Raw genomic sequence first — 17,690 nt, forward strand, 5'->3', positions numbered from 1 at the left:
ATTTAAAAAGGCGACTTTATGATAACAAACCCTCTGATTCCCTACAAATGATCGAGGGAAACGTGGGTTGATTTGCGCTGCTCCTCTATAAATAAACTTCAGTCAACATGTGTTCAAGTTGCTTCGTGTAGGACCGGTCCAGGTTGATTAAACGACAGCAGACTCAGTGCAGAATCAGATGGTTCTAAGTGTTTCTCCAGGTCCTTCACATTCCAGCCGCTGTCTGTTTCTGTCGTTGTGTCTGAGATCCGGCTCTCGAATACTCGACTCTCCTCAAAAGGAGACGAGGAAACAGAAGCTCGTCTGTCCGGCTCCCGTTTCTCACCGAGACGCTCGGCCAAACGCTTCAATCAGTGTCACAGTTCACCGTCACAACTGCAGCTCAGACTGTCCTGATACGACGTCTGCTCGTTTCATAATCAGGAAGAAGTGAAGTCAGTTCCTCACTGTAGATCTGGGTCACATGGTTAAACCTGCTACAAATGTAACATAACTTTACACTCTACTGTACCATTCTGAGGTACTTTACACTCTACTGTACCATTCTGAGGTACTTTACACTCTACTGTACCATTCTGAGGTACTTTACACTCTACTGTACCATTCTGAGGTACTTTACACTCTACTGTACCATTCTGAGGTACTTTACACTCTACTGTACCATTCTGAGGTACTGTACACTATACTGTACCATTTTGAGGTACTTAACACTCTACTGTACCATTCTGAGGTACTTTACACTCTACTGTACCATTCTGAGGTACTTTACACTACACCATTCTGAGGTACTTTACACTCTACTGTACCATTCTGAGGTACTTTACACTCTACTGTACCATTCTGAGGTACTTTACACTCTACTGTACCATTCTGAGGTACTTTACACTACACTGTACCATTCTGAGGTACTTTACACTCTACTGTACCATTCTGAGGTACTTTACACTACACTGTACCATTCTGAGGTACTTTACACTCTACTGTACCATTCTGAGGTACTTTACACTACACTGTACCATTCTGAGGTACTTTACACTCTACTGTACCATTCTGAGGTACTTCATGTGAGCATTAAATAAAATATATCGTATTCTTATAGCTTAAGCTACCCAGCTCTAACTAAAATTAAAGTTACTGTGAGGAGCTTTTAACTGGTTCTGAACCAGTCTCAGTGTAGTCCTGATCCTCTATATGAACCGGTCTCATTGTAGTCCTGATCCTCCATCAGACCTCCATCAGTACAGAGACCATCAGAGAGAAGATGGTCTGTTTCTATAGAGTTGTTCTTGATGCTCGTCATCGGAGCCACCGGGTCAGATTCTGGTGAAACCAGATGAACTCATGCAGGTTCACCAGAACCTCCTTCAGCTCAGACTCCAGCAGAGACCGGTCCACCGTGGACAGACCCAGATCCTCCAGCAGAGACCGGTCCACCGTGGACAGACCCAGATCCTCCAGCAGAGACCGGTCCACCGTGGACAGACCCAGATCCTCCGGCAGAGACCAGTCCACCGTGGACAGACCCAGATCCTCCAGCAGAGACCGGTCCACCGTGGACAGACCCAGATCCTCCAGCAGAGACCGGTCCACCGTGGACAGACCCAGATCCTCCAGCAGAGACCGGTCCATTGAAAGCTTTGCTGAGTCACTGTTAGCATTGAGGACAGTCAGACCATGACACAGCAGAAATGAAGCTGCTTTTAGAGCCGTTACAGTAGCTCTGTGGCTCTGATTTCACTGTAAGTTCATAATTGCGCTGAGCATTGATTACATCCTAAAATAGATGTGGAGAGTTCCATAGAGACGGCTGTTGTTCGGATCCAACGGTCCTGAACGGGCTACTCTTTGTTGAGCCGTGTTTTATGTCGGTTTGGCCTCTAATCCTGCTGGTTCGCTACTGATAGGACTCCACTCTCTATTATGACTATTTCTAGCTTTGAATGCACGGTTTCATTACCGTTATAATGCAGCTTTTCACACGTGTGTCAGTGTGATGAATACGATCACAGTGGGGCTGCACGGTTACATAAGAAGGTTGAAACAAGATGATATTCAAACAGCTGAGTTACACCGTGTTTGCTCTTTCCTATCAAACAAAATTTGTCAGTTTAAGACTTAAAACCAGAAATTACTGATTCATCTCAGACCTTTCATCACGTTATGAAAGAACAACGAGCATCAACGTCCGTCTGGGACTCTTTGGGACTCTCTGAGACTCCCTGGTACTCACTGGGACTCTCTGGGACTCTAAGGGAGTCTCTGGGACTCTCTGGGACTCTCTGGGACCCTCTGGGACTCCCTGGGACTCCCTGGGACTCTCTGAGACTCCCTGGGACTCTCTGAGACTCTCTGCGACTCTCTGGGACTCTCTAGGACTCTCTGAGACTCTCTGGGACTCCCTGGGACTCTCTGAGACTCTCTGAGACTCTCTGAGACTCGGCCCCTGCAGGACTGGGTGTGGGGGATTAAGCATTAGGTAATTGTGTGAGAGGAGAGGATTAGATTAGAGCTGGAGCTACCTCTCTAAAGGGAAGCTCGCTTGTGATGCATCAGTCCAGATCGATGACGGAACCGAGCGGAGAGTAAAGTGAACAGACGAGGAGACCAGATCCACGTGGTCCTGGTCCGATCCGAGACCGATTAAATATGATTCCTCATCCTCCCTCCTCCTGATCTGATAGAATGTTCTGGAGAACGTTTCCACTTAATCCACCAGAATGAGGACAGATAAGCGACGGTATCTTGGGGTCATGGGGTTTGAAGAGGAGAATTCAAGACGTTATGAAATGAAATGAGCTCAGAGTGAAGGCGGTCAGCTGGTCTCCCCCAAAACATCTCAACTATCGGACGGACCGTCATGGAATATCTGAAGATCTGATCCATGCTTTTTTATTTGTTGCTATTTGTTTGACGTGCCGTCTTTGTTCTTGCAAATAAAATGTTGACTCTCTAACGAGGCCTTTTCCTGGATAAATAAATCTAAAATTAATGAATTAATACTTTAAGGCACATTTCCAGCTTCTCTAATTTGATTATTAAGTTCTCTGTTTCATATCATTGTAAATCAAATCTCTTTAGGTTTTGGACTGAAATTCACTTTTTTTGTATTTATTGACATTTTATTGGCGAAACAACAACAAAACAATCAGCTGATTACTCGACAATAGAAACCCTGTCAACTCTTATTATTGTTATTATTATAAATCTCTAATATACCCTGTCATTGAATCCTTACTACAGTAAACTGACTGTCAGTGGTGGACAGTATGAGCAGTATTAATGCTCATGACTCACTGACGGCTGCAGAGGAAGGTTTCACTGAACGTGTGAGCAGCAGAGAAGAAGCAGTCCTCCTGTTACAGCACTCTGTGTACGCAGTAATATAAAGTACACCATCAGCGTGAAAACACAACTAAAACACAACATATCCCTTTTGTTTTCCAGCTACTCAGCATTTGATTTAAATGTCATCTATATTATTATAATAAGGCTTTAAAATCATATCTCATACATGAGAACTTATTCACTGTGTGTTTTGGATTCCTATAAGTTGTTTAAATATGCATAAAACTGGTGAATCAAATCTGCTTTTAACATTAGTTTCTATGTACTAATACCTCTAAAAGAATTATATAACTTGGTGGAAACTGGCCTCAAATTAAACTCCTTTTTATTTGTGACTTTGAGTGATTTCTTATTAGTTCAGGATCATCCAGGAATCCTGATCCCTGGACCCTAACCAGTCCGGGTCCCGGGACGTCCTCCTAAATCACAACACAACAATCTGCACCACCTAACGGACCTGCAGTCCTTCCCACCTCACCTCCATCAGCGGGAGGTCCGGGTCCAGGTGCGTGAGGCTGTGCAGCACCACCGGGCTCCGGTCCTCCGTCACCTCCATCCTCACCCCGTCCCAAATGTTGCGCACCCTCCACGACGAGTCAAACATCTCGACCGGCTGCTCTGTGTGCATCCTCCGGGAAATGGACCACGGATGCCCGCAGAGCCGAGCAGTTCCGTCACGGAGACGGTAGAGACATTTTTATTTTATTTTTTTACTGTTATAATCTGTTTTTCTTAACACGGAAGCGACATTTTGTTTTGTTTTAATCTGTGTTTTTTTGTTGTTAACCGGAGAGTCGGTGCTGCTGTCTGCGGATCTTCTGCTGTCTGACGCGTTTAGACGAGTCACTCTGGGGCTTTTCTAAACCACGCCCCCAAGGCCTGTGCTGCCTTCAGGGCACCTCGGAAATATTAGAGACTCGGTAAATAACCCTAACTCTTGTTAAAGTACTATTTATATTAATTCTGAGAAAACATGGCCGATAAACATGGCTCTAAAAAATATATATATATATATATATAATATCTCTATAACATTGTATGTTTTGTCCTTTATTGTTTTGTTGTGTTCATAATGTTCAGTACTTATTTAGCGTTTTTTTAAACTGCTTTTGTGAGTTTTCTGTTCTCCAAATTGTCAATAGTCAATTTTGGAATATATAACATCTCATAATCATTTTCCACATTTGGTTTACTCCCTATAAATCAGTAGAATTTACTTATTTTATTTATTTGCCACCTACTAAATTTTCCCTTTTCAGAATATGCATTTAAAATGCTGAATGTACATTTATATATGATATGAGAATATCATAATAATAATAATACTAATAGATCATTATGTTCCTTAAAGTCACTGATATGAATTTGTACCATATGACATTTAATGAAGTCGTTTCTGTTTCTTAACGGGAACTATTCTCTGTGTTAAGTGAACACTAACGACGTGTCCTCTGTCACAGATCTACGAGGTGTCCCTGAAGGCAGCGTTACGTCATGCCTTTGGGAAATGACGTGAGTGTTGTTTCTGCTCTCACTATGGCAGCAGGTTGGTACGACAGAAGAAGAAATGATGTACAGTTCACTGACTCTGCATGACTAGACTCGAGTACAGTTTAAAGGTACTTGTACAGCAGTATATATGTATTATAATTCTTATTTTGCATAATTGGTGCCGTCATCACTTGTCATCATAACATTTTTAATGACTTTTACTTTAGACTTCTTCTGAAGCAAAGATCTGAGTAAGAATACAACCAATGATTGTGTTAATTATTGATTAATCTGACTATTATTTGCTTGATTTACTGATTCATTTGGTTTCTTTGGTCTATAAAATGTCAGAATTTCTTTTTTTTTAATTGATGTGATGTCTCAAATGTTTAATTTTGATCGACTTATCATTCAAAAATAAACATAACAATACACACATGAATTCACAATGACATATAAGTCATGTGTGAAAAGCTGTAATCATAAAAAGATACATATTTACCAAATATGAGCACTTCTTTCATGACGGTCAGCAACAATAACAAGTTAAAGTTCACGATAAACCAGCAAACTAAGGAGAACGAATGCATGAAAACTCTGAACAACAAACTCCACCTAAACTCAAAGATCCAGAATCTGAGCTCATCTCTGATGAAGGTGCCTCCGTCAGTTAGACACCCAGCACTGCCCCCTACTGGCCAGCAGCAGGAACAACCACCACACCAAGAGATCCATCATCTTAATAAGATGTCTGCCGAGCTTATAAAATGATTAGCGACTCTAATTAATCCAGCCGGTTCAAACGAGAGGAAGATATGTCGACAAAGCAAACGAAGGCAGCAGACCGGCCCCTTCACACATGAGTAATGGTGGACTTTAATCAAGGTTATTTATTTCCAAATATGTTGTTTTTTGTAAGAACAGGTGTGAGAGTGATGGAGCAGATTGTAAGGGAGAACATCTGCTGCACCAGCTGAGAGACGAATAGAACTACAAACATGTCTGACCTCCACCGGCCGAGCTGCTGCGCTTCATAACTCAATGAAGGCTGCAGCTGCTGGTGTGTGTGTGTGTGTGTGTGGGTGTGTGTGTGTGTGTGTGTGTGTGTGTGTGTGGTGAGGGGCCTGTAGAACAGCGTTGATTGTGAAACAGAAAGTATAAATATACAGTTTTTACGTGAGCAGATCTTAAATACAGAAAGTCAAATTAAATCTAAACTGGAAAATAAAATATTAGGTGGTCAGACGTCAATTAAACTATTTGTTCAAGTTATGATCATTTATCCTCTTTCAATGGAATCATACATCCAGATATCGCGATACACAATTCTGTGTCTAAATTGATAATAACGAGCAAATACTAACTAATATTTGTCAGAAAATCTGATTATTTTGCACTTAATTCTAAATCAAATGAGAAAATACAAAAATACTAGTTTTTAACTCACACAAGAGTTTATGAAAAACATGTCTTTATTCCATATAGACTCTTTATTTATTTATTTATTGGATCAACAGAAAACTTGCCATATCGTCATATATATCGTTATCAAGATATGAAATCTTGCATATAAGGATAGAAGATATACACAATAAATACATTATAAATGAGACCAAATAAATACATTTAGGCAGAGTCAACAGACAGTTAAACAAACACAATGTACGCTAGTTTATTATATTTGATATCATGTGGCTAAAAGGTAAACTAAAGATATAAATGCGGCCCTAATAAACTCCTGCGACACAGTCTTTGGGAATGATCGGCATAAAGAGCATAAAGAGTATAAAGAGTATAAAGAGTATAAAGAGTGTTTGTCAGTCTTTTCTCACACTGCAGCTCGTCAACATGAACACATCAATCAAACTGCAATGAGACTTATTGCAGTGCACCTGACACCAGAACGTCGAAACCTAAAAGAAAGTTTGCCATGGAGTAAAAGTGTTTAATGTGAGTGCTTCCTGTCTGATCTGTGCTGTACTCCAGTAATACAACCCGAGGAGGAACGACTCAGAGCAGCATGCTAATGCTAGACACCAGTGTTTACTTTCCAAGTCTTCTTCAATACAGCATGATGTTCATTTAGTACATTATGGTCCATTTAGAGTCACACAGACCATAAAGCAGGGGATGCTTTAGGGCGGGGCTACACAGTGATTGACAGGTCTCTACCAGAGACGTACACGGCGTCTCTACGTCACTCCTCCTCAGTCCAAACACTGGTATTCTTCTCCCGGTAAGGAATAAATAAACCCATACGGTCTGAATCCCAGAGATCTCTGCGAGCTCAGAGGAACGGACAACTTTAAGTCTGCTGTGATTTAAGCTAAGCTCTGCTCCCATCTGCTGGAAATCAATACCAGAGGATGTTGTGCTGCTGCAACATGCTCTACTGATCCCCGAGGAGAGCGACGCCAACAACCCTCCATCTTTACTTATCCTCTCTCACAAACCACACGGCTTCACTCAAACACAAATAGATACGAAGAGCGGTTTATTTAAAAGAGGACGACCACACCCGGCAAGAGACGAGAGAAAATGGACGTCAACGTGGCAAAAGATTTCCATCCCGGAGGTTAAAACTCTCTACTTCTACTTCTGTGAAAGGGCTGCCAGGACGCCACTGAGCAAGGCACTCCGCCCCCAGTGGAGGCTCACTGGGCCCCAGTGGAGGTCTGTGGTTGCACTGGGCTGCTGCCAAGGCGCACAATGTTTCCAACAAATGAAAAGCTTGGAGGGAGGAGTTACACAACTAATACACGGAGAATAAACGGATTATCAAACATCGATGTAGCGTAACAACGACTGCTCATGAAGAAGTCACAGGAAAGACTTCTTGTGTTTAGTTGAATGAGTTTAGGGTTCAAACATTTAAATGTGAAGGCGTCACGTTTTCCTCTGCTGCCGTCTTAAAGCTGCACTAATCAATACATTCATATGAATAATAGATTATCTCTAAAGTACAAAATGTTTCAGTTCTGTGAATGAATTCAATTAATGAGTTAATAAAGTTGGTCTTTATTTTCATAATAAAAAGTCAACAACACCAAACCAAAGGTTTAGTCTGACAGACACGGCTGTGTTCTTAACAAACAAATAAAATGGATCATTGTGCAATTGTTTGTTATTTTTCTGCTGAACTGAACCCCCCACCTCGTCAAATAAATCACATTAAGACGAGTCTCACAGCCGTCAACATGAAAATAAGTCTAAAGTCCACAAGTTTGGGACAAAGTCCGAGTCTGTAAATAAATACTTATATCTGCTCTACAAGTGGTGACGATACAGCAGCATACGTTTTCTTTTCAAGGATGTTTTTGTTGCATTTCTACATCTATGTGATGACGTCAGGAGAGAGAAAAGTGTCTGACATTCAACAAAGGTCCGTCTTAAATCAGACGCTGTGTTAACACGACGTGCATGTTAACCAGGACACTCTGTACGTATCACAGTCCTGAGAGCACTGTGAACCGTCTGAAGCACTGAGTATGGAACCATTTAAAGGAGTCTGATCGGCTCCTCAACCAAAATAATTAAAAGTGGAATTTAGAACGTCTTTGAAACAGCGATTCTGTTCATTTCCCGCAAATGTATTTTTCATTATTAGGAGCTGAAAATCTCATGAATTGTCTCTTTAATACTTTAGTTTCTATGCAGATCTATAAATGTATTTCTTTACACATTTCCAGACTTTTAATGGTGTCACAATAAAGGCTTAACACAAATATGTTTCACTCTTCGCCATGACGGTTGTGATTTGGGAGCGTTCTGTGTTTCACACACACGACTGTCTTCATAATGTCTTCATTCTCTGTGAATGAAGATGGTTTATTTCAGCCGGTTCTGAGAGACAAACGTTCATGAGTGTTTTACAGATCAAAACATGAAGTTAGACTGAGGCCGGAGACCTTTTGGTTCCACAGAGTTCTACTGACAGTAACGTCTCCGTGTCCTCAGAGAGACACCGAGCGGCCATGTTTCTTTACGCTGAGAGATTAATGTCCGAAAACAAGAGAGAACATGACTCAAACCTGTCTGCCCGCCCTCCTGACTGTCCCGTAACAGTCCTCCCCGTCCCAGCAGACACCTGTCCTGAGCAGCAGTCCACAGCTCCACCGGCTCCAGCACAACATCACGACTCTCCTCAGAACCGCTGCAGAGATCTCAGGATCCCAACAGTCCTGAAAACCCATGACCGGTCCTCCGGAGCTCCCACTCCCCTCAACGCAGATTGGATGGACCCCCCCCCCCCCCACCGCCGCTCTGCTCGAGCATATTTGCTTTACCAGCTGAGTCAACAACGCGAGGAGCAACACTAGAAAAAATTAACTTGTGCCGAGGAAAAAAGGGGTTTCCAGAAACTAGAGCAGTCAGTCCAGCAGGTCCGTCAAAGGTGAAGTGAAACCTGGGAGTGATGCAACAACAGCAACGCTGCAACGCTGCAACAACAGCAACGCTGCAACGTTCAGACACTTCAGCACCGTCAGACAGAAAATGAAAGCTAAAGATGAGGCAGTGACACCCACAGGGACTTCCCTGGTTCACTAAAGGAGGGAAATATTAGCAGCCACAGAGAACACATCAGTGGTTGACTTTGCCAGGTGACCAGATATCATCTGTGTGCAACAGCTTGAGGAGCTATGTGAGAACCAGCAAAGATGGAGAACTCAACCGAAACAAAGAGGTCAGAGAGTAGAAGACATCAGCTGCTGGTCCAGTGTTCAGAGTCCAGATGTAAACATGTATGTGTGAAACGTTCCACCAGAGAGACATCAGGAGATGATCAACTCTGTTCTCTGCGTTCATGAACAGAACGTCAGACACCATGAAGACACTCAGAGGTTCCACTAGATTCAGCTTTAACACACAGTCCAGTGGTAGTCAACACGGTTAACAGCTCTCAAAGACGCTGCTGGTGTTTCGGTTTCACCAGTGACCGTGTTAACTGGTGACTCAGCAGAATGAGTCGAGGTTGCTCGTAGTGAAAAACCTTCAACCAGTTTTAAATATCTGTGTTTATAATCTACCAACCATCGAATGAATTCGGCTGAGAGTCACCAGTTAACACGGTCACTCATTTAACTGAAACACCCGTTGCTCTGAACCGGTCCTGATAGAACTTGAGTCCGTTGTTGGAATATCGACTCTGACAACCGAACATGAAACAAGCAGACATTCAGATGCTGTTTACTGTTGTAAATCAATGTTTAAAGCTCGATAACTCGTCTGGATGTACAATATGCACGCTCATACTTTTCAATAAATAAAGAAGAACACAAGGCATGTGGAAGAACATCTGGTTTACCTGAAGATCAACTTGAAACAAACCCCCTGACCCTTTTATTTTTTCTATTTACAGACACACGCTCTGTTTCTGCTGCTCTGGTAAATGAAACCTCACGACAGAGTTTCCCAGCAACGGACAGAGACAAGAAGAAGCTTCCCATTCACACCCGGTCTGAGCTGCCTCTCACGGCCTCTCACGGCCTCTCACGGCCTCTCACGGCCTCTCACGGCCTCTCACGGCCTCTCACGGCCTCTCACGGCCTCTCACGGCCTCTCACGGCCTCTCACGGCCTCTGGATTTATCTCCGGCCATTATCCCGGCAGAGCCATTCAGGTCCTCCTCCGAGGTCCTGGCATTTAAAAACGCTGTTTCGTGTCAACGGCAGCCAACTGGGAGATCGCATCGGAGAGGCAACCTGAACACCCTCCTCCAGGCTGAAGAGAGACATGAAGCAGCCTCTCGCTGTTTGTTGTTTTTACTGTTATTGTTCTGCATTTCTTTATTGATTAGAGCGACGGCATCGTCAAACCGAGCTTCACCGTTTCATTTTATCCGCTTCAAAGGCTGTTTGTTTCTGTTTTGTGAGGTAGTTCTGTCAGATTATAAATAATCCTATTTTGTACACAAATGAATGTTGTATGTCTGCTTTGCTACTTCCAGTTCTGCTTCAATTATGTGTCTTGAGTTGTGTGTCTTATTGGCTTAGCCACATAAACTACTAAATCTACATTAAAGGTGTAAGATCTGAGATTGGGAGCATTTTGATTGCTTCTCAACGGCTCTCAACATGGCGACGTGGAGCAGGAGGCTGCTAGCTAACAGTGCTAACAGCGCTAACGGTGTTTACCATTGCTCCACTACAACTTTACATAGATAATAGTTGTTTGCTGCTATATTAATGTTCATAAAGTTAAACCCCTTTAACGTTAAAATATTATGCACATGAAAATGAGAAACAAATAAGATCTGTTGCAGATTTCTGTTTGTCGATAGTGTTTAGAAGTAAATCTTCTCATTCCCCTTCAAATAACTACATTACCCAGAATGCATCTCGACCGCCAACAGTCAGGTGTGCTATGCTAGTCGGGCTACAGGCTATAGGCTGTACCGCAGCACCTCCATTCAATGCGTTAAAACCGGGTATTTCTGCAGCTCTACAGATAACGGTGACGCTAACCTTGTTAGCATGATGCTACTTGTAGAGTTAGATTCCAGTGGTGGCTGCGTACGATTGCTTCAGACTCATGTGATCAAAACACTTCCAATAACTTCAGAGCGTTTCAAAGTCCAACAATCAATATGTATTGAAAAGAGATTAATGTTATCATTTCCAAAAGTCTGCTTCTGCTTCAATCCATATTCGTTGTCGTTTAGCCTTTAAAAACAAAGGGAAGCAGGACTCACGAGCAACATCCATCAAAGAAAGTCCAACTCATTTAATCTGATGGATCACTGAGTTCATAGTGAGGCTCTGGCTTCTTTTTCTTTTAGGTTGATTAAGGTCATAAAACATGCCGAAGCCAAACAACAGAACATTGGGTGCAGCTCTAGAACAGAAGTCTGGTAAGCTCACTTCTATGTAACTCCTCCAGATGTTTTCTTTATTTTAAAACTCGTTGTCTTCAGAACCGACCGACACTTTATGGTGCAAAATCAGTGAACAATTTCAGCTCATTAACCAGCGACCTGTGTGTCAGAGAAGCAACAACAGAGAGAAAGCTGAGAAAAGAGAAAGCTAAATGTGAAGAAATCTTTCTTGGTCTGTAGCGAGTCGCTAACACCGTGTCCCTCCGTGTCCCTCCGTGTCCCGTAGTGGTCCCCAGTGTGTCCCCAGTGTGTCCCCACTGTAAACACACCTCCCCTCGAGCCATTGTTCTCTGCCAAATTGTCTATTGTGCTACGTAAGCCGAAGCTTTCCCGCCTTGTGTCTCCTTCCTCGACTTGCTTCCTGACCTTTTTCTGCCCTTTTCTAGACTTACGCCTCTCAGTTTGATCCCCTTTGGACTCGTTGCCGGTTCAGACGGCCTGACTCAGATCAGCACCAGATCAGATCATCTGTGGGCGGGGGGGGGGGGGGGGGGGGGCTTCAGGGACCGAGTGGGCGCAAAGAGCGACGGTACAATAACTGCTCGAGGAAGAAGAAAATCTGCATATTTGCTCTCCTGCCCACAACACTTGGGCAGGAGTGTAATTGTGCACCATATCTAATTGTTGATGAATAAAGTGCTCCAGTTGTTTGTTGAAAAGCTGTCTCAATGTTGCAGCTGTGATAAAATACTTCCTCAGAGAATCAACACGCTATCAACAAGTCTGCAGACATCCATTCACTTCCTTTAGAGAGTCGTTGGCTGTCAACAACTTCTCACATCTCTGCTCCATTTCTTCCCGACCGATACAGATTGCAAGACCTGAACTTGTGTACCACCGAGTATTGATTCAATAGCAGTGTATTAAAAACATTAATAAGTGAAACAGATCATAATTCCCTCTGTAATATCTATTTTATATTGCTGTAAAAACATCTTAAAGCAACCGTAGTCATTCAAGTTTTCACAAAAAAAAACTACATTCTACAAGAAATACTGATTTTATATCCAGGTCCAGCACCTAAAAACCCAGGATACTACATTTCCCATAATGCACTCAGTAGCATCTTCCACAGTGTTTGTAACACAGACTCTGTGTATTTAGAGAACATGATGACTTCACCGTGACTTCATCAGACTTGACGAAGCTCCTCCAGAGCCACAGAAGACTTGTGGTTTCACTTTAATGTCGAAATAAACCAACACCACCAGCCTGGACTTCATCTCAACCAGAACCAGCAGAGGACGAGAGACTCCATGTGAACTCCAGAGGAGGAATCCAGAAACACAATCGGGTGAGAACGCGTCTCACACTGCAGAGCATCAGATCTAATTCAATATTACATATTATTATTAACAACATGACCTGAGGTGCTCCACAGGAAGACCGGTTATATGAGGAGGTCGTTGGCTCGAGCTACACATCGTGTTCTACAGATCCAGGTTCAGATTCACACAAAAATCACACCATGATCACGTTTATATGTTTTTAAAATCATTAAAAATGAGAATAATGATGTAAAAATGACCAATCAAAACAATCTCAATGAGATCATTTTCCAGATCATTATACAATCGTTAAACAAGAACAAACGGATCTGTTTACGACGGAGAACCGTCTGTGACCCTCCAGGTTTCATATCAGCGTTAAATCTGTTGTTTTCAGCCTCAGCACTTATTAACACGCTGACACAGGAACACGTTCATCAGGCCATGTGGGATTATTATTACTACAGACACGACCAAACATGTCAGAATATCAGAGGGCACACACGCACGCACGCACGCACGCACGCACGCACGCACGCACGCACGCACACACGCACACACGCACACACGCAAAGATCAATTAGTTTTTATCTCGAGTTGTGTCCACGTGGACGAGGAAGAACAATTATTTTTTAAAACATGTTCCCATGTGGAGCAATTAAACACAGACAGCCAGAAGCAAATCCAGGTAAACACATCATCATCATCACCATCATCATCACCATCATCATCATCACCATCATCATCATGATGAAGGTAACCAGAGGGTCATGGTGAGGTGAGAGAGCAGAGCAGGACAGAACAAGGCCCCACGTTACTAGCTGAGGGGCCGCTGACTCGTTTCTGAGCTCGTTAAACTTCCAGTGAGTCATGTGACGTTTGTTCACGAGCACTAATTGGCTGTTAATTGGTCCGAGGTGTGAAACCCAAAAATAAAACAAGTAGAGAAAAGCAGCAAAATCAGCTTCTGGATCGGACCAGAAAACAACCATCCAGGTGTTTATACTGTGGACCACGCAAACAATACACACACACACACACACACACACACACACACACACACACACACACACACACATATATATATACAATAACTACACACACATTTACATGTGTATAAGTACACAAACACAAGCACACAGCTGCAGGCCTGCACATGTACACACTCACACATTAAGATATACATGCTGCGGAACTGGAGACACACGCACACACACACACACACACACACACACACATATTCCTACAAACATCTGGATATTAAGGTGATATGTATTTTAATTATAAAGTATAATATTTAGTGTTTTGTCTGCTAAAACTGCACGAAAACAGACATTTAACTCTCTTTTTGTGATGGGAATGATGCACTGAGCCAGCCACACACACACACACACACACACACACACACACACACACGCACACACACACACACACAGCTCTCTGCGGCGCTCACCAGGTCGTCCAGGATGGTGACGGGGAAATCGAACATGCACATCTTGACGGGCTGAGCGAGCGCTCTGTGCAGACTGAACAGAGACTTGTCTTCCATGCTGCGCCCTGAACGCACCGCCGCGAAACACCAACATACAGAAATAATGAAAAATAAAAAAATCAAGAAAAGGAACTCCCCGAGCCGTCTGCTCGCGCTGCCTCTCGCCGACAACTGCGTCGAAAAAAACAAAACAGCGGAACCTCCTTCCTCTTCCTCTTTCCAGCCACCAACAAACCCTGCACTCCCCTCGTTTCCTTCCCTCCTCCTCCTCCTCCTGCTCCTCTTCCTCCCCTCACAAGGAAACGTCTTAACTATCAGCAGCTGCCTCTCTCTCGTCTCTCCGTCCTCTTCTGGAAGGTATCGGCCCAACGAGCTCAGCGACGCGACCGCAGTGTGTTCGTCTGAAACGTTGCAGGACAAGAAGAAAGAGAAGAAATGCAGCCAGGTGCAGAGAGAGGAGTCGTTTCATGACGCTGCAGCCATGGAATCAAAGAGAGGAGCTCCCAGACGGTCTGTGTGAGCCCATTAAAGATGAAGCAATGGGGGGGGGTGAGACTGCTTCTGAGGCTGGTGCATGAATCAGATCTCATTAATGCTGCTGCTGAACGTTGGACCAGACGTTCTGGCTGGATACCAGAACATCTTTAGTGGCTATCTGTTGAGACCAACAACGGAGAAATTAAAATCTTCCAGCTCGTGAGACTCTGTGGAGCGTTGTTGAATATTTGATGGTGTTGAGAAAGTCAATGCCGTGGTGTTTCTACACCTGTCAATCATTTATCCATAGATATCTCATGTTTGTTTCGTGGCGTTTGCTGTCGCCCACAGCTTCATATTGAGTCACACTCCGGTTGAAATTACTGTGAAGACATCCTGTTCAAAAAGGACTTATTTTACAGCCGACGTCATCAAAAATATAAAGAGCGCATGTTGGCAACAGAAGTGTTGTTTTGCTCCAGACATCCGGACGAGTTATCAAGCTTTAAACGTTGACTTAAAACTGTTACCAGCAGCATTCAGACAGGATCACCACCGCTTCAGAGCCACAGGTGTTTCAGTTTAACGAGTGACCGTGTTAAGCCAAAAAGCGTCACCAAAGGTGGAAAAGAAAAGATTTCACCGTCGCCATCTTGGATTAAGGCCATTGCCATGTTGTTGTTTTTCGCAATGAGTAAACAGGAAGTGACCATTTCTGGCCTGAGGAGGAGTGACGTAGACGCCGTATACGTCTCTGGTAGAGACCTGTCAATCACAGTAAGCCCCGCCCTAAAGCATCCCCTGCTTTATGGTCTGTGTGACTCTAAATGGACCATAATTTACTAAATGAACATCATGCTGTATTGAAGAAGACTTGAAACTAGAGATTGAGACATAAACTCATGTTTACAATGTTTACTGAGGGAATAAATCAAGAGAGAAGTAGAGTCATTTTCTCAGACTTCTATAAAACCAGAGGAGTCGCCCCCTGGTGGACACTAGAGAGAATGCAGCTTTAACACATGAAGCACTGACTTCACTGAAGGAACCGAAGGTTACCGCCTGGTTACTACATTCTGGTTGGTGATGCACATTCTAGCGTTGTTTGGCTGTCTATGTATTCCTTAGAGGGTGGACGTCCTCACACAACCTCTCTTCAAATCAAACCACTCTGTGATGTTCTTTTTGTGGAGCGTACATGCTTTTCATATATTTACGTAATGCGGACCAAAGCGGACACAGAAATGTATGAAATGGCCTTAAAAGTATACGTAGACGAGCATGTGATCGATGCGTCCTGTTTTGCAGCCATATGTCGAAGTACACAAAGTACACCTGTACAAAGTACAAAGTACACATCTGCAACATCTGGTTTGATCCGAGTTTCACCGTCCAGGTGCAAACGAACCCCCTCAAGTTTACCTTCACAGTGAAGTGGATCTTCTCAGTCATTGCATGCTGTGTGCAGGTGAGGGGTTCCCCACAGCAGCAGTCATTCAGAGTCCATCACAAACACATTTCCTCTCCTACCGACGGCCCAAACTGCCTCCTGCAATCTCTCAAAAATAATATTTCTAGTCTCGAAGTCGTCGTACTGTATGTAGGTCACACGGCTTTCACCCCAAATGGATGAAACCCTGATAGAAAAGGAAGCAAGTTTGCTTTGAACTGTGAAAAACAAACCAGTTCAGAGCTGAGAAAACGTGTTTTTTGTTTTTGAGGTTGTTTTTATCGCACATCTCATGCTGCTCTGACCACTTTACTTCTGTTTCATTATAGTGCAAACGTACAAAACTGATCCCCCTAAAGACCTAAACGTACCAAACTGATCCTCCTAAAGACCTAAACGTACCAAACTGATCCCCCTAAAGACCTAAACGTACCAAACTGATCCTCCTAAAGACCTAAACGTACCAAACTGATCCTCCTAAAGACCTAAACGTACCAAACTGATCCCCCTAAAGACCTAAACGTACCAAACTGATCCCCCTAAAGACCTAAACGTACCAAACTGATCCTCCTAAAGACCTAAACGTACCAAACTGATCCCCCTAAAGACCTAAACGTACCAAACTGATCCTCCTAAAGACCTAAACGTACCAAACTGATCCCCCTAAAGACCTAAACGTACCAAACTGATCCTCCTAAAGACCTAAACGTACCAAACTGATCCCCCTAAAGACCTAAACGTACCAAACTGATCCTCCTAAAGACCTAAACGTACCAAACTGATCCTCCTAAAGACCTAAACGTACCAAACTGATCCTCCTAAAGACCTAAACGTACCAAACTGATCCTCCTAAAGACCTAAACGTACCAAACTGATCCTCCTAAAGACCTAAACGTACCAAACTGATCCTCCTAAAGACCTAAACGTACCAAACTGATCCTCCTAAAGACCTAAACGTACCAAACTGATCCTCCTAAAGACCTAAACGTACCAAACTGATCCTCCTAAAGACCTAAACGTACCAAACTGATCCTCCTAAAGACCTAAACGTACCAAACTGATCCTCCTAAAGACCTAAACGTACCAAACTGATCCTCCTAAAGACCTAAACGTACCAAACTGATCCCCCTAAAGACCTAAACGTACCAAACTGATCCTCCTAAAGACCTAAACGTACCAAACTGATCCTCCTAAAGACCTAAACGTACCAAACTGATCCTCCTAAAGACCTAAACGTACCAAACTGATCCTCCTAAAGACCTAAACGTACCAAACTGATCCTCCTAAAGACCT

The 17,690-nt window shown here is 43.3% G+C and overlaps 1 protein-coding gene across 3 annotated transcripts in view; it reads right to left on the reverse strand.

The window, feature by feature from the left end:
- Positions 1-17,690, reverse strand: part of LOC306778696 (ral guanine nucleotide dissociation stimulator-like) — a gene marked incomplete at its 5' end in the record, with an annotated part of 51,405 nt that overhangs the window by 28,193 nt on the left and 5,522 nt on the right. Inside the window, one exon of one of the 3 annotated variants that reach the window (XM_079270336.1) lies at positions 14,432-14,527. The exons of 1 other annotated variant lie outside the window; for it this stretch is intronic. In XM_079270336.1, the coding sequence (XP_079126462.1) occupies positions 14,432-14,527 (96 nt within the window). Of the gene's footprint in view, positions 1-3,823; positions 3,960-14,431; positions 14,528-17,690 lie in introns of those variants that run through there. One more of the 3 variants, XM_079270335.1, reaches the window with a different exon arrangement.

Source organism: Melanostigma gelatinosum (assembly GCF_949748355.1).
Source record: "Melanostigma gelatinosum genome assembly, chromosome: 6".
NCBI lineage: Eukaryota > Metazoa > Chordata > Actinopteri > Perciformes > Zoarcidae > Melanostigma > Melanostigma gelatinosum.